The 22,631-nt window shown below is 40.3% G+C and overlaps 1 protein-coding gene across 5 annotated transcripts in view; it reads right to left on the reverse strand.

Moving 5' to 3' along the window:
- The window catches only part of Atp8a1 (ATPase phospholipid transporting 8A1), a 215,073-nt gene that overhangs the window by 47,688 nt on the left and 144,754 nt on the right, over positions 1–22,631 (reverse strand). For all 5 annotated transcript variants that reach the window (XM_042678094.1, XM_042678098.1, XM_042678097.1 and 2 more), the window contains one exon: positions 19,828–20,000. In XM_042678094.1, the coding sequence (XP_042534028.1) occupies positions 19,828–20,000 (173 nt within the window). The remainder of the gene's footprint in view (positions 1–19,827; positions 20,001–22,631) is intronic.

Below are 22,631 nucleotides of genomic sequence, written 5' to 3' on the forward strand. Positions count from 1 at the left end.
GCAGGGAAAGGCTCAGCAGATGACACAGTTTTAAACGTAACTGGTGGTAATGGAGATGAGGGTTGCTTCTCTGCATAAACTGAGCTGTGTGATGTGGCCATGAGAATTTGAAACTGTGTTTTGAAATTAACTATGCATTTATCTGTGCTTGATAAAAAAAAACCACATTTAATAAATCTAAAAATAGGTGGACTTGCTCTCTTTCAAAGTCTGAAGGAGAAAACAACAACCCTGAAATATTCCAGTTCCAAGCATTTTGGCTAAGAGCTAACTCAGCCTGTACTATTTTCAAAGCATCAATTAAAAGAAATTGTTCTTTGTAGAGATTATAATAAAAGGTAAATCTGAAATCATATAACATATATATTTCTACTCCAAATAAGAGGCTACCTGGGCAAGGGAGCATTGGCTCTGGCCTTGACAAGGAGAGTTCTTTTCTTGTAAAGGAAATAGCACGTTAGTTTTCCACACACTTGAAATGCTTCAGAACATACTCCTTCTACTGATGTGTTTCTAACTCTTAAAAGGTTACTACTCCCCTCATCAGAATTCATATTTTTTGGCTTTGGGCCACTTGTTCCTATGTTTGATTCTTCCCAATGCCTAGCCAAAACCGCTTGACCATGGCTGAGGATATGTAAACCTTAAAATTTTCCCAGCACCAACAGCAACCAATTGTATAATCTGGATGCATCACAAAAGAAGTATTATTTTTTTTTCTCCTAGATGTGTGTGTGTGTGTGAGTGTGTGTGTGCACGTGTGTGTGTGCATGCACATTTAGCCCCTGTATGTCTGTTTCAGGATTGAAATTATTCACAGTTCTCTTCCTCTGGTGTCTTTTCTTCTTCCAGAGCTGTACAGAAGACAATATAACCCATAGATCAGATCTAGCATGCATCAAAAAGGTCGTTTTTCCTTCCCTGTGTAATACAGCCTGGGAGAGCTCTGAGTGCAATGTGCATTTCAGATATCCTTCAGCCATAGTTTGACATCTTATTCATTGTTTTTTTCTTATTTGCTACCTAGTAACTTTCACTGTGCTATGAACAATAGATCAGAGCACACAGAAATTTTTACCACTTAAGGCCAGAAGTACATAGGTAGTCCATTTTATACAAGAAGAATAATGGGACTAACTAATGCCTTTCTAAATGGAAAATGGATGGAGATTAAATAGAGATGCATGTATACAAACAAATAATAAAGCATAAACTTGAGAGACTTTTTTTATAGGTAGCCAAAAGACAGACACTGCAAACTTACAAGTAATAATATTAGTAGTAGAATTTTAAGTGTATATAAGTGAAATGTTTAGGTTATTAGTCCTAAACACAATTCAGCAGGATGAACTATTGCATTCCTTTGGCTACTTAGAGAAAGGTTAAAAAAAAAAACCCTTAAGAACAAGGAGAATAGAGTATTTCTTAATTATCCTGTGGCATTTGTACAGTAAGCTGGCTCTATCCTATGAAGCCTGAAGTTTGCTCTGGTGATGACTTAGAGGTCAGGATCTGCTCCATTTTCCTTTGCAACAAGTTTCTTTAAGTTTCTTCTGTAATGATCAGTCAATTCTCCATTGAGCTATATTTTACTGATCAGTAGAGAAGTTACAAAAAGACCAAAAAGAAAGTCTAACTGATGAGGTCTTACCTGAATCTTTTTGAATCAAAATGTGTCAGGTTTATGTATAAAGTTTTCATTTGATAGAACATAGCCAAAAAAACTTTTCCGCTATACACCCATATTAGAGCTCTGTTAGGAACTCACCATGAATTTATTACTGGAATGAAAACAGCAGCCTATATAGCAAATCCTAAAGCTGATACTTAGCATATGGTATATAATGAAACAGTCAGCCATTTCTAGGTAGGAGAACCGGCTATTCAAATGACTGATGACTGAGTGCTCTACTAGCCTCCAAAAACAACATCAGCTCATATCCTGCAGCCACAGGTACCACAGAGACCTTACAATACTAGAGATGGGGTCTGCAGAAATAAAACACAGTCTTTCTACAGCTAGTATAAAAAAAATTAGAGGAGAAGCAACCTCAAAATAGACTTCCTTTCTGTAGTGCATCTCAGGGGCAAAACTTCTTTTGTGAAATTTATGTTATTCCAGAGGTAAAATACTAGATTGCTTTCTATTTCAATGAGTAAGAAATTATTTTAAATAAGGATTGTTCCTACTGGTAGTCTGTGGCTACATGTACAAAAGTGCATGCATGATGACCCAAACTGTGCACAGCAAATACACCTTGCAAGAGGGACAAAAAACACTCTTCCTAGCAGAAACATTTACTATAGGCTTTATCCACAATGCTGCTAGTCACTTTCTTAATGGGACATAATCTAGTCATGGCCCTAACACTGCATTGTAGCACATGGCTTATGTAAAATACGGTAATGAGACTGGATGAAAATTTTGTAGGAAAGAGAAATTCATCTCATTATCCCCACACTACTAACTTTACAACCTATATAATTTGTTTTTGACTGCTTGCTGCTAGAAACCAGATCTGTACAATCGAATCCCTCTAGAGTATAAGAAAAGTATGTAAGGGATTTTGCATATTCTGGGTTTTTTTCATGGACGGGAAAGATAGGTCAAAAAATAGTAGGTAGGAAGGGAGACATCTACTTCTTCAAGAAAAGTAGATATTCAGAATAGATTAGCACCAGACGGCAGGGTGGCCTGTGTGTCAGGGTAAGCACTTCTGAATGTCACAGCTAGTTCTAAGGGACAGAACATGCCAGAAGCTTTTTGAGACAACCAAGAAAATGGTAAAAACAGCATCTGCAAGTATTAATCTGGATAGCTCAAAATATGAAATGACAGTGTACATATGGATAGAGAGGTATGGAGGAGAAGCATCAGGAAAGTTCTCCATCCTTATGAAGCCAAATAAGAGTGGGAGAGCCCAGTGGAATCCCTGCTGTGTGCTGTCTGCAAAGCAGGAGCTGGGCTTGAAAGAGCAGAGCTGAGATGTGTTGCTCCCTCCGCAATGCTAAACCAAGCATTTAGTTATTCTGTAGCATATGAGCCACATTTTCTGGGAGTCCCTATAGGGAGAAGAAAGTAGAAGCCTTCCTCCTGCCCCTAGGAGCTATTAATTTAAGCACTTTAATTGAACTAATGTCTCAGAAGGTTGATGTCAAAAATCTGTACCACAGTGGTCTACAGACTCCTGCTCTGAAGAGAAGGAAGCCGGTGGGAGAGAAACTTTTGCTTATGTGGATTGAGGCCCAGATACCTCTTCCTGCCTGGGGAGATCTGCCCATTGGATCAGTGTGAAGCACTCCTGATCAAGAAAGTGGATGGTGTCCTGGTTCCTCGGCCTTCTACATCCTTGCTCTCAGAGCAGTAGGACTGTGGCCTCTCATCTCTTCCTATTCCTGATAACTGGCCAGAGCTCTGTCACTTTGTTCTTTTTTCTTATTGAATCTGGGTAGGTATGATAGGGTTGGATCTAATTTTTTTTTTTTGGGGGGGGGAGGAGGTGTTTAACTCAGGACCATGAGCTTCCTAAAGCTGTACTCCATGACCTGATGCACATCCTCATTTCTTTTTGCATAAACTCTTTTTTCAGATATGGCCTTGTATTTATGCCTGTCTGGACTGTGATCCCCCTTTGTATGCTTTAGGATGACAGGCATGCATCACTGTATCCAATTCTTTTCTTATCCATTGAGATAGAGGACTCTTTTTTTCTCCCAGGCTGGCTTTGAACTGGGATCTTGCAACTCTCTACCTCCCAAGTAGCTAGGAGAGAGTCATCACATATGGCCTGTAGTTTAATTTATTTTCACTTCTTGGTGCCACTGGAGTATGAACTCAAGGCCTTGTATTTGACTGGCATGCCTCTACCACTGAGCTAATCTGCAAGTTCTGTTTTCCCTCTAATAATAATAATATTTTGCCAGTCCTAGGGCTTGAACTCAGGGCCTGGGCACTGTTCCTGAGCTTCATTTGCTCAAGGCTAGCACACTACCACTTGAGCTACAGCGCCACTTCTGCCTTTTTCTGTTTCTGTGGTACTGAGGAATCGAACCCAGGGCTTCATGCATGCTAGGCAAGCACTCTACCACTAGACCACACTCCTCGCCATCCTGTAATAATTTTTAAGTTAGGATCTAGCATCCTGCTTGGGCAGGAAGGGATTCTGATTCCTCTATTTTAGGTTCTCATAATTTTTGGGATGAGAGGAATGTGACAGTTGCACCCAGCTTCTCTCCCTTGAGATGGAGTTGTGTGGACTTTTGTGCCTGGTCTACTCTCCTAGGTTCATTCTCCCAAGCTTAGGATGATGGGTGAACACCATTGTGCCATGCTATGGGTTGAGAAGGGGTGTAATGAACTTGTTTTCCCATGCTATCCTCAATGGTGATTCTTTCATTTTCAGTCCCCAAGTAGCTTGCAGCTACTTTTAAATTTTTTTTGAGTGTTAGAAACTCTTTGGCTCTTCCTCCATCTTCCTCTTCGGCCCTGGGGGAAGCCAGTTGCCTTTTAAAAAACATTCTCTCCCATATGGATAAGCTTCTTTCCACTTCAAAATTATCTAGTGAATAGGGCTGGACCTGTGGCTCCAGCGGTAGAGCACTTGCCCATGAGTGTGATACGTCAAGTTCAACCCCTGGTATTGCCCTGAACCACTGATGTCCAGTTTAGACACAGCATTCTACTAATTGTATAAATTGATTAAACAAAGATTTAGAAAACAAGATAGGACACATATGAAACAAAGGAAAGCCAGATTAGCAATGTTTGTATTAGGCAAAAAAGCATGAAGGACACATAAGAATGGTCAGATTTTACTGTTTTTGGTACTGGATTTTGAATTTAGAACTTGTGCTCTAACACCTGAATTATCCCTAACCTTTTTTTGTGTAAGTTAATTTTTGGAGAGAGCTCCTGCTGTTGCTTGGGGCTGGACCACAATCTTCCTACTTGTGCCTTCTGAATATCTGGGAAGATAGATATGTGCTACTATGCCTAACTTGTTCTTTAAAGATAGGTTTCAGGAACAATTTTTCTGCATCCCAAATACCTAGAATTATAGGAGTGAATCACCAGATTGGGCTTGTTCATCGAGATGGAGGTCTCATTAACTTTTTGCTCTGGCTAGCCTTGAACTGCAATCCTCCCAATCTCTGTTTCCTGAGAAGCTGGAATTATAAGTGTGAGTCACTGAACCCAGCAGAGAGAAATATTTTATGTATGCTAGTATTCTTCTCATTAGGCTATATAAAGGAAAATCAGATACCATTTGTAAGAGCAAGAAAAATTTTAAGGAAATCAAAACAGAACTTAGAAAGTGGCAAAAACTCCCATGCTCCTGGATTGGAAAGATCAACATCGTGAAAATGGCAATACTTCCAAAGGCTATCTACAAATTCAATGCAATACCTATCAAAATTCCAACCTCATTCTTCAAGGAAATAGAAGAGGCAATCCAAAAATTCATATGCAACAATAAAAGACCCCGAATAGCAAAAACGACCCTCAACAGAAAGAACACTGCTGGAGGAATATCAATACCAAATTTCAAACTCTACTATAAAGCCATAGTAATCAAAACAGCTTGGTACTGGCACAAGAACAGACCTCAGGACCAATGGAATAGAATTGAAAACCCAGAAATGAACCTACAGACCACCTATAGCCATGTAATCTTCGATAAGGGAGCTAAAAAAATAGAATGGAAGAAAGACAGCCTCTTCAGTAAATGGTGCTGGCAAAATTGGTTAACTACTTGTAGAAAACTAAAGCTAGATCCTTATATATCACCCTGCACCAGAATCAACTCCAAATGGATCAAAGACCTCCGAGTCAAAGCAGACACTCTGAAAACATTACAGGATGGAATAGGAGAAACCCTAGGTCTTGTTGGCACAGGCTGAAATTTTCTTAATAGAGACCCAGAAACACAACAAATCAAAGAAAGGTTGGACAAATGGGATTGCATGAAAATGCAGAGCTTCTGCATGGCAAAGAACATAGCTAGCAAGATTAATAGAAAGCCCAAGGATTGGAAGAAGATCTTCACTAGTCGTACAACACACAAGGGTCTCATCTCTAAAATATACCTGGAACCCAAAAAATTAAATCCCCCAACAACAAATCTTCAAAGAAACAACTACCCAATAAACAAGTGGGCTAAAGACGTAAAGAGAAACTTCTCTGAAGAGGAAAGAAGGATGGCCAATAGACACATGAAGAAATGCGTAACCTCCCTAGCCATAAAAGAAATGCAAATCAAAACAAGATTGAGATACCACCTCACCCCAGTTAGAATGGCTAAAATCAAGAACTCTAATAACAGATGCTGGAGGGGATGTGGACAGAAGGGAACCTTACTGCATTGTTAGTGGGAGTGTAAACTTGTTCAACTACTTTAGAAAACAGTATGGAGGTTCCTCACAAGACTCCTCATAGAGCTCCCCTATGACCCAGCAATCCCACTTTTGGGCATTTACCCAAATGTTCACAAGCAAGACCATACTAAAGCTACCAGCACGACTATGTTTATTGCAGCATTATTTATTATAGCTAAGATATGGAACCAACCCAGATGCTCCTCAGTAGATGAATGGATCAAGAAAATGTAGTATATATACACAATGGAATTCTATGCCTCCATCAGAAAGAATGACATTGCCCCATTTGTTAGGAAATGGAAAGGCTTAGAAAAAATTATATTAAGTGAAGTAAGCCAGGCCCAAAGAAACATAGGTCTCATGGTTTCCCTCATTTGCAATATCTAGTATATGTCTGAGTCAAGCAGAAAAGGTCAGATAAGTTGATGTTAGGGAAATAAATCCTAAGATATGTATTCAAATGTTTTTTTTCTTTCATGAAATTGTTTCTAACACATTTATAAGATTATTTCTTTGTTGCTTTGTATGTCCCTCCCCCATGGTATAACCCCTGCTTTCACTGTATTTGATGTCGGTATAATTTGTGAAGGGGAAAGAGAAAAACAAATTGTTTAACTAGGGTTACAGGTGGACTCATTGCAACAATGAGATGTACAAGTTGTTATGTTGAAAACGAACTTTACAACTTTGGTCCGGAGGGGAGTGGGGTGGGGGGAGGGGGGAGGATTGGGTGGGGGGGGCCGGGGGGAGGATAGGAAGGAATGGGAAGGGGAAACAAAGAAGGAGGCTACAATGCTTGATAAGAAATGTACTCATTATCTTGCCCATGTAATTGTAACCCCTCTGTACAGTATTTTCACAATAAAAAAAGAAAAAAAGAAAAATTTTTAATAATAGTTGCTGTGTATGAACTCAGTTATTCCTTGTAACTCTAGGGGAGCAACTATTTTTATCTCTGTTTTGAAGAGAAAGAGAATAAATCTAGAGAAATTTAAGTAATTTGTCACTCAGCACCTAGGAAACTGAGCCTAGATTCTAGGAATTGTGGCCCTAGTGCCTGAATGCTGCACCACATGGCATTATAAACAGAGGGAAAGAATGCATTGCTTAGTAAGTGGTAATGGGAGAATCTGCTCACTGTGTAGAAACAAATCACACAAGATGCTCCTCCTTCACACCATATGCAGCAATAAACTCCATATGGAACAAAGACCTATGTGGAAAACATAAAGCTGTGAAAGCTAACAGAAGATAATATAGGAGGAAATCTGCTTAAGTAGAACTCCAAAACCCACTGGCCATAGGTGGACTTACTTGAGTTTGGCTATGTCAACAATTTCTGTTCCAGAAAGAACAGCAAAGGCAGAATTAAGAAGCGAGGCAGACTGGAGGATATTTGTTGTATTAAAAATCAACACAATACCAATATCTAGATCAAAGAATTCTTATACATAAGCAGAAAAACATGGGAACTCAATCCTCCCTGCCCCCTTTCCTTCCCATCCCTTTCCTTCCCTTCCCTTATCTCTGTCTCTCCTTCTTGCTTGCTTGCTTGCTTTTTTTTCTTCAGTCCTATGGCTTGAACTCAGGGCCTGGATGCTGTCCCTGAGCTTTTGTACTCAAGGCTAGTGTTTTAGGACTTGAGCCACAGATCCATTTCTGGCTTTTTGCTGGTTAACTTGAGATAAGATTCTCATGGGTGTTCCTGCTTCTGCTGGCTTCAAACCAAGGTCCTCAGATCTCAGCAACCTGAGTAGCTAGGATTACAGCCACAAGCCACTGGCATCCAGCCCGACATTTTCTTTATAGCAACATTACCATTGACTTTACATACATCTGTCTGATGTCTATAAATTGCTACAGTTCATGCACACAGATCAGCAACTACCTGCAGGATACTGGCATGGCATATGTTTATTTTAGTGGACAATTACTACCAGTGAAGGCAGGGCTTATTCCTCCTGTAGTACCACTCTATTTTTAGTAACTGGCCCAAGGTGGATGCTCAAGAGTCACTTCTTGAGTAAGTGAAAGAATGGACTTCAAAATTAGAAGTTCATAGTGGTAAATACTTCTATTCCCTATCAGAGAAATGATTACCAAACCAAAAGGTGCCATCAGATTGGAGAAGTTAGAACTTCTGGAATGCCAAGTGTTGGTGTTAAGGACAGATAACAACAACCCTCATCACAGATCTGGAAGTTCACATGAGCGCAGCCTGCTACTGGGCCATTCTGACAGAAATGAAATACATATATAGCCCCCCACATACACACATACAGAGTCAAATATCCTTGTTCTTATCCCTTTGTTGTGATATAGCCTAGAGAGGCAATAGCAAAATATAAAGATCAAGGAGGTCCTGGCTTGAGTTCAAAGCTCTAGTATGATCACTGCATGAGCAGGTGCTGAATATGCCAACTGTGCATCTCGCGAGATGGGCGGGCTGGCTCCAGACCTCTAGCATGTTGCTGGCACTCCCCCAAAGGACAGCAGCAGCAAGCACTGCCTGAAAGACAGCAGGAGCAGATTTTCCCCAAGGTTCTCATCTTCTCTTTTGCTGCAAGATGCTAATATCTATTGACCCCTATTTGGACAAATGACTTCTAGAAATACCCATTATTGTAAGTCCAGGGGGAAAATTGTTAGGTGAGGAAAAATGGGCAAATGACTCACTTTCCAAAGTTGGGATGAAGAATAGTTTTAGAAATTAGGGCAGTTTAGGAAAATTCTATCTGAAACAACCCCTTCTATATACATTCATACCAGGTGGGAAGATTAAGGTCCAAGGGCTAAACTCAGGGACTCTATCTATCTATCTTTCCATCTCCCTCCCTCCTTCCTTCCTTCCTTCCCTTTTTCTTTTCTGTCTTTCTGTCATTGCTTTCTCTAGAGCTGCTTTCTTTCCACAAGAATAGTCTAGAATAGTCCTGACATAGCAGTTATTAAGCCTTGTACTATTTGCTATCCAGCTTTTTTATGTTTGTTTGTGGTTGGTTGTGGGGCTTGAACTTATGGCCTGGGAGCTGTCCCTGAGCTTTTGTGCTCAAGGAGAGTGCTCTATCACTTTGAACCACATCTCCACTTCTGGTTTTCTGGCAGTTAATTGGAGAAAAGGGACTCACAGATTTTCCTGCCTGGGCTGGCTTTGAACCATGATCCTCAGATCTCAGCCTCCTGAGTAGCTAGGATTACAGACAACATTGCCATCAACATACACACACACACACACACACACACACACACACACACACACACACACATATCTGTCTGATGTCTGATGTCTATCAATTGCTACAGTTCATGCACACACATCAGCAACTACACGTGGGATACTGGCGTGGTATGTGAGCCACCAGTGCCTTGCTTTCTGCCTAGCTTTCTATATTACCTGTCTGCGCATGCTTACTCCATCAAATACCTCTCCTTTTTGGAGGATGTTACCTGTAACCACTTCCTTCTCATAAGCCTTGACTGAAAGCCACTATAAACCCATTTCTTGACTCCCTGATTGTCACCTTGGTAACACATCTTCTGCTTTCCCTTAGAATGCTTTCTTGACTTTCTCTGCTGTGCATGCCACAGCTACTGGAAGGAAGATCAGCTGGTTTGACTCTTAGAACCCTAGCATGGCTCTAAACTCAGCATTCCTTGAACTTATGCTAAATGGGGATGGCCCAGACACATTTACAAAACTGAAGGTAATCATGGGAAACTATTATGAGTTAATGGAGAGGCAGTTGGGTCAAATGTAGTTTGCTTCCCTGTTCTACATGGAAGCATCAGCAAACTGACAGGGCAGAGCAATGGTATAGGTTCTATGTACTATGTCCTTAGCAAATCACCACTGAGGGAACACAGGAAGCAATCCACCAGGCAGATTTATATTTGACCACAGAGCATACCGGAGAGGTGGCTTATTGATTTATGCAAAGCGTTAGGCAAGCTTTTAGTGGAAAGCTGCAGAGCTTTGCATTTAAAATCGCTGATAAGCATTACCAAGAATTTGGATGTAGGGGTGGGCGATATCAATGCATATTCAAAGTTAGTACAACTGCACAGAAAAGGAATAGATTGAATAAGGTATGATTCAAGAAGGATGTGATGGGACCCAAACGACCAGTTACTTTGAAAGGCTAATAAGTACCGGAAGCATGAGGGGGCTGCGGGGAGAATGGTGATGTTGGGGTGACGTGTGCATGCATGTATGCTTCACTTATCTTCCAGCGTAAGACTATCTCATCAGAAGGGCATAATCTGCTGTTCTGATTGAGGGGTGTGTGAATGTGTGTCTGCACTGGTGATGGTGTTTCTCTAGGAAGAGTCACAACTAAATCTATGCAGTGTTGAATGGCAGTGGAATTTTTGTGGTACACTAATTCCTCGTATATTTTACTTCATTATTATTATTGTTCTCATTATCATCATCATTATCATTATAATTTGGTGGTACTGAGGTTTGAACTCTGGTGTCTTTGCACTTGCTCAAGCAGGTGCTATACCTCTTAAGATAGATTCTCAGGTCTTTTTGATTTATTTATTTTCTGGCAGGGTCTTTTTTTTTTTTTTTTGGTGCTGGTACTAGGACTTGAACTCAGGGCCAGGTGTGGCTGACAATCTACCACTTGAACCATGCTTGCACTTCTGACTTAATTCTGGTTAATTGGAGATAAGAGTCTCTCAGTTCTGTCTACCTGGGCTGTCTTAGAACCATGATCCTCAGAGCTCAGCTTCCTGTATTACATGTGCAAATCACCTGCACAGAACTGTATTTTGTATGAGGCCCACCTCAGGCTGAGATTCTTCTACTTACAGCCTCTGAAGAAGCTGAGAACATTTGTTATACTTATTGAGTGAGATAGTGTTGTGAAGTTTGGTTCAGGCTGTCTTTGAACTACAATCCTCTCTACCTCCTCAACAACTGGGAATACAGGCATGAATCCCCACACCTGGAAGATTTCTCAGGTTATATGTTAGATATTTAACTGCCCAATATTCTCTGGTGGAGCACATCAGGACAGGCTACTAGGCGGTAATACTTGCATGTAGTTCCTTCAACATTCTGTGGTAGAGTTGGAACAGGAAATGAGATAAACAGGCAGGACTGAGTAGATACTATTATGTGAACGTGAACATGAGCATTGCACAAAGCTTTAAAATTTATTCAGTGTATCCTCTTTTAAGCATACTTGTATGAAAGAAACGTTTCCAACACGGATTCAGATTTTCTTGGAAGAATATCTAGGGTTGACATTCATTAACAGTTTGTCCTTTCAAAGCCAAACATCTGCTTGGCACCCAATGGTTTTCATAGAGTTCTTTTCTGTAGAAGAATGTCCACTGAGCATTTATTAGCTTCACTTGTGCTCAATGGCTACCTTTTAAGTGCAGCATTTACTTAGTGAAATCCTTCAAACTAAAGCCATGCTCCAAAGATTCAAGAAGGACATCTAGCTTGACCGGTATAGAGTGTATTCGCGCTGTGACAGAAATCATTCCAAGTGTCCCTACAGACCTCTGCTGGGAACCCCTTAGTAGAGCAAGGTGAAAGGTTTCGCCTGGAATGTCACTCCCAAGCTCCAGTACTTACTGAAGTCAAGTATTTCTTTCTTCAAATCCCCTATGAGGAAAATGGCCTACAAGGGGGTTAAACTTTGATTAGAGATGTCGCAAGTAGGGGGAAAAATGCTTACTTCAATTTAACTTCTGCTTTTCAGAAGACATGAGTACATAAATTATGGAGGAGAACGGTGATTACTAGACAGTCTAAAAGCTGGAGGCTCTAAGCCAATTTTCAACCAACTGTCACGGAACATAAGTTTCAAAATATGTTTAAACTAAACTGACAACTGCAGGAAAAAATGTAAAATTCTTTGAAAGGCTGGGTTATGTGAACTGATGAGGACCTCAGAAACCACACACTACTTAACACACAGCAGAACTTCACTGTAACATTCCCACTCTTCTGAAAGAGTACAAGAGGCAGAGCAGCTGTGTCCCCAGATGCAGGGAGGTCCTAGCACAGAGTGGACAACAGAGAGTTCATCCGAAATCTGCGAGTGTGATGAGCGTGTGTGGTTTTTCCACTTTCTGTGGGGCTGTTCTATCACTGCCATACACTAATCTTGTCATTTTATGGGCCATGAAACCAATGCCAGAAAGATTCTATTAGATATCCCAAGTGCCAGATAGGTAGAACTGGATCATGTACTTCCTGAATCCCCACCTAAAAATGTCATCACAACAATTATGCAAAAAAAACCCTAAGGGCTTTGGGTGATAAAGTATTGAGATCAGGAATTATTTATCTGGAACTTCAGAATAGCTCTTGATTTTATCTTTATCCATAAATCTCCTGGAGTCTAAGAGCAAGTTGCTTCCCTGAACTCTTCCTCTAAGGCCTTTTAGGATATCTGAGACCCCTAAATGGTGACTGTGTGCCTATGCATTTCTCTGGAGGAGGTGGCATAGAAATTTCATTTGTTCTTCAAAACTATCTGTGATCATGCTGGGCACCAGTGGCTCAAGCTTATAATCTTAGCTATGGAGAAGGCTAAGATCCAAAGATGTGGTTGCCAGGTCTGAAAAGTCTGTGAGACTATTATCTCGAACTAAGCAGCAAAAAGACAAGTAGAAGTATGGCTCAAGTAGTAGAGTGGCAGCCTTGAGTGAAAGAGCTAAGGAAGAATGTCTTGGTTCTGAGTTCAACCACAATGGGGCATGTACACATATGTACATGCACATGTACATGTACACGTACACACACACACACACCCCGTATCTGTGATCACACCAAATAAGAATCAGCAAAGTTGAGCAGGGGAAAAAGAGGAAAGTCTATGTTTATAACCAGAAACTACCTTTAATATAGGTGAGTGTCCTATTTAATGACACTAGTTATTCAGGTAAATACCTAGGACAGTAAAAACAAAAGAAAGTCTATGTTTAGTCTTTTGAGGAACCTCCATACTGCTTGCCAGAGTGGTAGAACAAGTTTATTTATTTATTTATTTTTAGAACAAGTTTATATTCCCACCAACAGTGTAGTAGCTGAGGGGCTACATCCCCACCAGCATCTGTTATTGTTAGTTTTCTTGATAATAGCCATTCTAACTGGGGTGAGGTAGAATCTCAATGTTGTTTCGATTTGTATTTATGGCCAGAGTTGTTGAACATTTCTTCACGAGTCTATTGGCCATTCTTACAACTTCTTCTGAAATGTCTCTCTTTAAGTCTTTAGCCCATTTATTGAGTTGTTCTTTCTCTGAGAGTTTGTTTTTGGGGGGGTTAATTTTTTTGAGTTCTATGTATATCTTAGATATAAAGCCCTTGATGCATAGCTGATAAAAATTTTCTCTGATTCTGTGGGCTTTCTATTTAGCTTGTTAGCTATGTCCTTTGCCAAGCAGAAACTCTTCCATTTGATGCAGTCCCATTTATTCAGTCTTTCTTTGATTTGTTGTGATTCTGGATCTTTACTTAGGAAGTTTCGACCTGTGCTTAGCTAGTGTTTCTTCTACCCCTTCCATAATATTTTTCATGGTATCTGTCCTTACATTGAGGCCTTAGATCCATTTTGAATTTATTTTGGTGCTGGGTGAACACAAACAGGACCAAACTAAAGCTACCAGTACAACCATGTTCATTGCAGCATTGATATGGAATCAACCCAGATGACTCTCAGTGGATGAATGGATCCAGAAAATGTGATATATATACACAATGGAATTCTACTCATCCATTATAAAGCATGATATTGTACCATTTATAAGGAAACTCAAACACTTGGAAAAATTATAATAAACGAAGTAAGCCAGACCCAAAGAAACATAGCTTGCATGGTTTCTTCATTTGTTGTAACTAAAATGTGCCTAAAAATCTACAAGTAAACACATGGGATAGTAAAAGGGAAAAAAATACACTGGAACATGATAAATTATACAGGTTTCTAGGCATTCAAACATGAAGATCAAAGGAGGATATTCTTAGGAGAGGATCACAAAGGCACAATAGCTATGTGTGTATGATCATATAAAATAATATTTATTAAAACGAACTCCAGGAAATAAAAAGTTTTTCCCCCTTTGTTGCTATTCTTGCTTTCTTTTCCTTTTTTGTCTTTTCCTTCCTATTTATCTGTCTTTGGAAGAATAAAAGGGGGACATAGAAATAGTGGGACAAGGGGTGAACAAATACAGCAGTGATATTCACTAAACACTGTATTGGGTGGGGACAGGAGGGAAAAATGGGGAGAGAGCAAAAAGAAATGTACTCTTCATCCAACTTATGTAATTGCAACCCCTCTGTACATTACCCATATAATAACAATAAATAAATAAAAAAACAAAGAAACAAAAAGTTGTGGGCTGGGAAGGTGGCTCAGTGGTAGAGTGCTTGCCTTGCATGCATGAGGCCCTGGGTTCGATTCCTCAGCACCACATAAGCAGAAAAAAAAGCCGGAAGTGGCACTGTGGCTCAAGTGGTAGAGTGCTAGCTTTGAGCTGAAGAGCTGAGGGACAGCACCCAGGCCCAGAGTTCAGGCCCCACGACTGGACCCAGAAAAAAGCCCCAAAAACAAAAAAAAAAGTTGTATAATATCTGTGAACACACAGAATTTGATAGGCTGATAAAAACAGACTAAAGTCTCCTTTGGAGTTTTCATCCTTCAAAAAAATATTCGAGGTGTAACATACAACCTATGCTCTGTAAACCAAAACCAGGACTCAAAAGCCCTGGATAATTTTGGGGTGAGAGGATTAGTTCTGTCTCTGAATATTCCCTTCAGAGAACAGTGGTGAGTGAGAGACATAATGACTACTGACAGAAAACAACTGCTTCTTTCTATTCAGTGGGAGACTCTTGAGGGAAAAGGCTCATCTTTATAAGTATGGCAATTAGACAAATGCGTGCATATGCGTGTGTGCGCACATGCGTGCGTGTGCACATGCACATACTCACAGAACTGACTTTTGCCCTGGATGCTGATAAAGTCAGGGAAAAAAGTGGCTGATGTAATCCTAAAGATGGACAGAATACGAAAAGCCTCATTATCCACAAAGGGATAATGTCCCCTTGCTTCCACTCTGGCTACAGCTAAACAGAAGCCTGTGGCGGAGGGTCTGACCCTGAGTTATCTTCATGTGCAAGTAGTCTGACAAGCAGTAGATTAGAAAGGAGTTTAAACTTGAGGGAAAATTCCAGAAAGCCAGTAGGAACATAAATGGACTTGAGAAACAGTACTATATTGTACTTGGAAATAATATTCAGTATTTATCTGGAGCATCTATCTTATAATGAAGTAAAATAAAGAATTTCCTGAAACCGGAAGGCTGTAATCATCTGAGAAATGAGGACCGACGCTTGGATTTAATCACCATGAATGATGATAGACAGGTTTGCCCCCCCACCCCAAATCTTATCTGTGATGGGAGCATTAGCATGCCAGTTACACTTGGAGGTCAGTATGCCACATGACAAAAAGACAGTCTTGTGCCAGTAGTTTAAATGTTGGGGCACCAGGCCAAGGAGGTGCACAAACAACCCCAGTAGTGGCTCTGAGCTCACTGTGGGCTTAGAAACAATTCTCAAAACTGAGCCAGAAGCTGAACTACAGCCCTCATGGGATAAAAAAGTGAATGAAGTTAATTAGAAGAAGAAAAAAAATTGAGGAAAAGAGATTTTACTTAAAAACAAAACAGACAAACCCCTAAACTCTGCATACAAAAGTTCAAGGTCCTCAGACATGCATAAAACAGAACTGATGGGAACATGGGAGGAAGGAAGGGCTCCATACAACCTTACAAGCTCAGTTTCGGAGCTGAGCTGCACGTGAATGATAGAGCCTGCTTCTTCCCTCCACTGGGGCCCCAAGCCCAAGGCCCATGTGAATCAGCATCCGTGACAGGTATCTCAGGGACAGAATTTCACAAGCACAGAACATATTTCTTCTCCCTTGATTCTGCTTTCTAGTTTTCCTCTCCCTCTGCTATTGTTTAATTTTGTGGTTCAAGTTTCTGAAGAATGGGGGGAGGTACTAAGTTAAGCAATGCTCTAAGAATGAGGCTCAGCTGCAGTGACTAGAGTATCAAAACTGGCCCCCCACATCCTTCAAACCCACTGTGATTCTGCTGAAAACAGATATGGGATATGGAGGCTAGGGGAGGCAGCAAGTCTTCCTCATTTTCCTAAGAGGCCTGTGCTTGGCCACAGAAGGTCTAGCCAGTGAACCGCCTGCTTTATCTATACTGTGCTGTCTTCTGGTCTGGGTTGTTTCTAAATAGCAGCCAACATTCCTACCACTCGGCTGCTTTGGGGCAGTTTTCTGTTGATCTTTGTGAACCCATTAGTGAAAGTGATTGAGTGGTTAGATCTGGCACAAAATTATCCTGATGGAAGAGTGTCAGAGCTGAACGTCAGTAAAGCTCTGTCAAAACATTCGCCAGGGAACAAGAAAAGTCACTGCAGAAGCGGATTTTAGAAAGCACACGAGGACACTCAAGTCACAAGGAGCCAAGATAACTTCCAATTCTTTCTTCATGATTGAGCAAAAAGCCTGGCTGATTGTTGGCTAACATTAAACATCTGTAGATCTGTAGATTATATTGGTCAAGATCATATATTGTTAATATATGATGAACATAATTGGATTCCTGGGAATAATAGGTAACTATTTATTTATTTATCAATATTGGGGTTTGAACTTGGGGTCACAGGGTGGTTTGATACTCCTGAGCCACTGCTCCATCCCTGTTTCTCACCGACTATTTTAAGGATAGGTTTCCATTTACCATGGGAAGTGAAAACCTATCCTTAAAGTAATTGGTGAGAAACCCACCTACTCAATGTCCCTGGATTCCCAGGCATATATCACCAAGTCCAGCTTCCCTCTTCTGAGAGAGAGTATCAGGTACTTTTCTGTACTGTACTAGCTTAGAATCATGATCCTCTCAATTTCAGTCGCTCATGTAGGTTGTGATTAATAGCCATAGCTATTGGGGGGGGGGTCTCTCCAACTTTTCTGTCTAAGCTAACCTTGAGTTACAAACTTCTTAGTCTCTCACATGGCTAGGATTACAGATATAAGCCACTGGTACCTTGCTAAAAGACAACAGTCAGAGTATGGAAGATTTGTAAGTCAAAGTGATACTTGTATAGCAGATTTAATGACTATGGTTTAAATTATCTTTCAGGGACTATATCTGGGTGTTCAGAGACAATATCATCTACAGAATATTTAAAGAAATAAACTTACATTAAAAAGGGGTTAAGCCAGGCTCAGGCCTGTAATCCTGACTACTCAGGAGGTTGAGACCTGAGGCTCTCGGTTCAAAGCCAGCCCAGGCAAGAAAGTCCGTGAGACTCTTATCTCTGATAAACTACTCAGAAAAAGCCAGAAGTGGTGCTGTGGCTCAAGTGTTAGAACACTAGTCTTGATCACAAAGAGGCTCAGGGACAGATTCAGAGCTGGTTTTCAGAAGGCTTGCTAACATTTTGACTTCCAGGGAAGAGAAATCCATTTGGGAAAGTGTCTGTTACCCGCCGTCTCCTGTGCCCAGCTGGGACAATTCAGTAAGTTGATGACAAAGAGGAAAGTCCTTGGATTTCATGGGGATCACGAGGGAGGAGACTTCCTACATATACTTCACATTTTAAAAGACAATATTTTAGCACTTTTGACAGTGGTGGGGAAGATGCCAAGTCCAGAAACTCAGGCAGGACTGCAGCTAAGCAGTTCCATTTTGGCAATTTTATGGTTTAGGCCTTGATCACTCAAAACAGATTTTTTAAGCAATATCATACAAGAGAGACTGTATAGTCAATAAATATCCCTCAGAAAAATGTCCAGCTATTTAGGGAATGACTCCATTTACACCTCTTAATATGCCATCCATTCCAAATTAATACTAGAATCAGGTTAAAGATTTCAGTCTAAAAAACAGAATCTTTCAGAAACCAACCAAGATGGAAATGTACATAATCTTTTTCTTTTTGGAAGGGGGGTACTGGAGACCGAATCCAGAAGCTTCTGCAGGCTGAGCTACAATTTTATGATTGTAAAAATGTTTTTATTGTAAAACGGAGTCTCCCTAAATTGCCCAGACTAGCCATGGACTTGTGGTCCCCTGCCTCAGTCTCCCAAGTAGCTGGGCTTACAGGCTTGTATCACTATGTCTGGCTACCAATACCACTTTCTTTCCAGTCCTAGGGCTTGAAATCAGTTCCTAAGCCCTGTTTCTGGGCTTTTTTTTTACTCAAGGCTACTGCTCTACCACTTGAGCCACAACTCCACTTCCATCTTTTTGGTGATTAAATGGAAGTAAGAATCTCATGGACTTTCCTACCTGGGCTACCTCCAAACAGTGATCCCCAGATCTCAGCCTCCTGAGTAGCTAGGATTAAGTCATGAATCACTGATGCCTGGCTATCAGTAATTGTCCAGAAACTTATGAATTCAAATTATGAACAGTACTTACTAAATATGTGTGTGGACTTAAAAACTCTGCTGACAAATTCCATCTCAGGTAGTGAACGTTGGATCTTGACTGAAAGAATTAAGTTCTTTAACATTTAGAGTTCTAGATAGTATAGCAGAATTTTTAAAACTTAAGAACTTACGATCAGAGGTTTTGAGACTACCATAGGCAAAAAGGTCTTGAGACACCATCTTAACCAATAAAAAGCTAGCCCTAGGAGCATGGGCCTGCCATCCCATCTCCATGAGAAGGATAAACAAGGAGGATCAAGGTCTAGGCCCATATGGGCAAAGAAGTGAGACCTATTAAAAAGGTAACTAAAGCAAAAATGGCTGGAAGTGTGACTCAAGTAGCAGAACATTTTAGGATCAAGTTGCTTAGGGAAAGACTTGGAAAAAATTATATTAAGTGAAGTAAGCCAGGCCCAAAGAAACATAGGTCCCATGGTTTCCCTTATTTGCAATAACTATGTCTGGGAGAAGCAGAAAAGGTCAAAAGCTACGTACATATGACCCGATAAGATGATATTAGGTGAAATGAACCCCAAGATAGGGACACAAGTGGTTTTTTTTTTCTTGCTATCGTTCCTAATGATTTATAATGTACCATGTGAATTTTTGTTTCTTTATATGTTCCTCCTTCACAGCATAACCCTTGTTTTCACTGCATTTGATGTCAGTGCCCTGCATATTGTATACACACTTTTCTAATCTGGGGAGGGGAAAGGAAAAAACAAAATGCTTAAATAGGGATACTGTTGAAAAACGAACTTTACAACTTTTGGGAGGGAGGGAGGAAGGAGTTGGAGAGGTGGGGAGGGAAGGGATGGTAGGGGAAAAACAAAGGAGGAGGCAACAATGCTCCATAGGAAATATACTCATTACCTTGCTCATGTAACTGTAACCCCTCTGTACAGGATTTTTACAATAAAAAAGTATTAAAAAAGAGAAATCTGACAAAGTTAAGGAGAACTTACCTGCAGCAAATGACAGCTTTGCATGAGAGAGCTAAATCCAGGAAATACTGCTGGACTCCAAAGGTTAAGGCATACTTGAGGGTCTTTCCATCAATGATGAGAGCAAAGTCGTTCTCCTTCCGAAGAGCATCCCCAAGGGTGGTACAGTGCCGGCTCAGAGTTTCCCTCGTTCCCTGAAATAGCAAACAAAGACATCCACATTTACTCCATTTTCTCTACTAAAATGCCTGCAGGATGTTTGTTAACTATACAGTTGTTTTTGGTGCTTTGTAGCTTCCAAGTTGTGTTCACAAACCTTCATTCATTTGGTTTGGCACAACAGCCTTATCGAGGGGACTCTGGTAGACGTTCTCAGAGAACTCCATGAAGTCACACGTGTGTGTGTGCAGCAGAGCTGGCACACGCTCCCCTCCCCTCGCTGACCTGGCAGTCTTTGCTTATTATTCTAACCACACAATCACCACACTGTAAAAGTGATTTCAAGTAAATTATCTTGTTAAAAAATTCCACTGTTCTAATTTATGGACTATTCAAATCGGTTTACCATGAACAAAGGCAAAAATTGGGGAATGTAATTGAAATAATTTATGGATATTCTTTCTAAAGTACTTACTCAACGCTATTGAAATTTAATTCCCAGGAACCTAGAGGAAGGAGGAAATGCAAGGTTTGTAGTCTCCTGCCACTTCATAAATTGACTTTTATAACTGTAATCATGATTTCATGATGCTATATTTCAGTTGGGAATGGTGACATGTGGCTTGATCATCTTTATTGAGCAAATAAAAGATGCCTTTCCATAGTTCGCTTCCTGGGTATAGTGAAAACCTTTAGTGTCAAGGAGAACTTTGAGAGAGAGATGTATCTGTCTCTGGCAAGAACTGTGATCCGGCTTTTCAAAGGGAAGAAGTTTCAAAATGTTGACTTTTCCTTCCCAAATACAACATTTTCTTCTTTTACTTGCTTCCTCCTATTCCCATTCCACAGAGCCCCAACATTCTGAGGGAAGACAACACTGGCTCTGCACCATGAAGAACAAGTCCCGCTCCTAGGTTTTTGTTGATTATTGTTTGTTGAAGTTATTTAATACAAGTATATGTTTATACAATAAAATATAGCAATGATAAAAATATAATACACAGAGAACAAATTTAATTCTATTCAAGACTGATATAATTATTGTTCCAATTTAAGAATGTGTCCAGTCATTGCTCAAGAAGGGAAGCAAAGGTACAGGTAATTAAATTCATATGTGAAGGATAGGGATGGTGGCTTATGCCTGCAATCCTAGCTACTCAGGAGGCTGAGATTGGAAGGGTCACAGTGCAAGGTCATCCTGGGGAAAGTAAGCTTATAAGACCTCATCTCTATCAAAGAAAGCTAGGTGTGGTGGCATGTACCAGTTATTTTAGCTATAGTGAGAAGCACAAATAGGAGAATCACAGTCTGGGTAGGCCAAGGTTAAAAAAAAAAAAAAGGCCAATCTCAAAAATAACCAGAAAAAAAAGGATTAGGGGTATGGCTAAAGAAGTAGAGTACCCAAGCTGATTCAAAACTTTGGCAAAGTAGCAGGGTATAAAATTAACCCTCAAAAATCAAGGGCTTTTCTGTATGCCAACAATGAGAAAAGTGGGACTGAAATTAGGAAAGCAACTCCATTCATAATAGCCCCACAAAAAATAATATACCTAGGAATTAACTTAACCAAAGGAGTGAAGGACCTCTATGATGAAAACTTTAAAAACTTGAAAAAGGAAATCAAAACAGAACTTAGAAAGTGGCAAAAACTCCCATGCTCCTGGATTGGAAAGATCAACATCGTGAAAATGGCAATACTTCCCAAGGCTATCTACAAATTCAATGCGATACCTATCAAAATTCCAACCTCATTCTTCAAGGAAATAGAAGAGGCAATCCAAAAATTCATATGGAACAATAAAAGACCCCAAATAGCAAAAACGATCCTCAACAGAAAGAACACTGCTGGAGGAATATCAATACCAAATTTCAAACTCTACTATAAAGCCATAGTAATCAAAACAGCTTGGTACTGGCACAAGAACAGACCTCAGGACCAATGGAATAGAATTGAAAACCCAGAAATGAACCTACAGACCACCTATAGCCATGTAATCTTCTATAAGGGAGCTAAAAAAATAGAATGGAAGAAAGACAGCCTCTTCAGTAAATGGTGCTGGCAAAGTTGGTTAACTACTTGTAGAAAACTAAAGCTAGATCCTTATATATCACCCTGCACCAGAATCAACTCCAAATGGATCAAAGACCTCCGAGTCAAAGCAGACACTCTGAAAACATTGCAGGATGGAATAGGAGAAACCCTAGGTCTTGTTGGCACAGGCCAAAATTTTCTTAATAGAGACCCAGAAACACAACAAATCAAAGAAAGGTTGGACAAATGGGATTGCATGAAAATGCAGAGCTTCTGCATGGCAAAGGACATAGCTAGCAAGATCAATAGAAAGCCCAAGGATTGGGAGAAGATCTTCACTAGTCGTATAACACACAAGGGTCTCATCTCTAAAATATACCTGCAACTCAAAAAATTAAATCCTCCAACAACAAATCCTCAAAGAAACAACTGCCCAATAAAACAAGTGGGCTAAAGACTTAAAGAGAAACTTCTCTGAAGAGGAAAGAAGGATGGCCAATAGACACATGAAGAAATGCTCAACCTCCTAGCCATAAAAGAAATACAAATCAAAACAAGATTGAGATACCACCTCACCCCAGTTAGAATGGCTTTAATCAAGAACTCTAATAACAACAGATGCTGGAGGGGATGT

The sequence above is a fragment of the Dipodomys spectabilis genome, unplaced genomic scaffold (genome assembly GCF_019054845.1).
Source record: "Dipodomys spectabilis isolate Male_0828 unplaced genomic scaffold, ASM1905484v1 ptg000043l, whole genome shotgun sequence".
In the NCBI taxonomy this organism is placed as follows: domain Eukaryota; kingdom Metazoa; phylum Chordata; class Mammalia; order Rodentia; family Heteromyidae; genus Dipodomys; species Dipodomys spectabilis.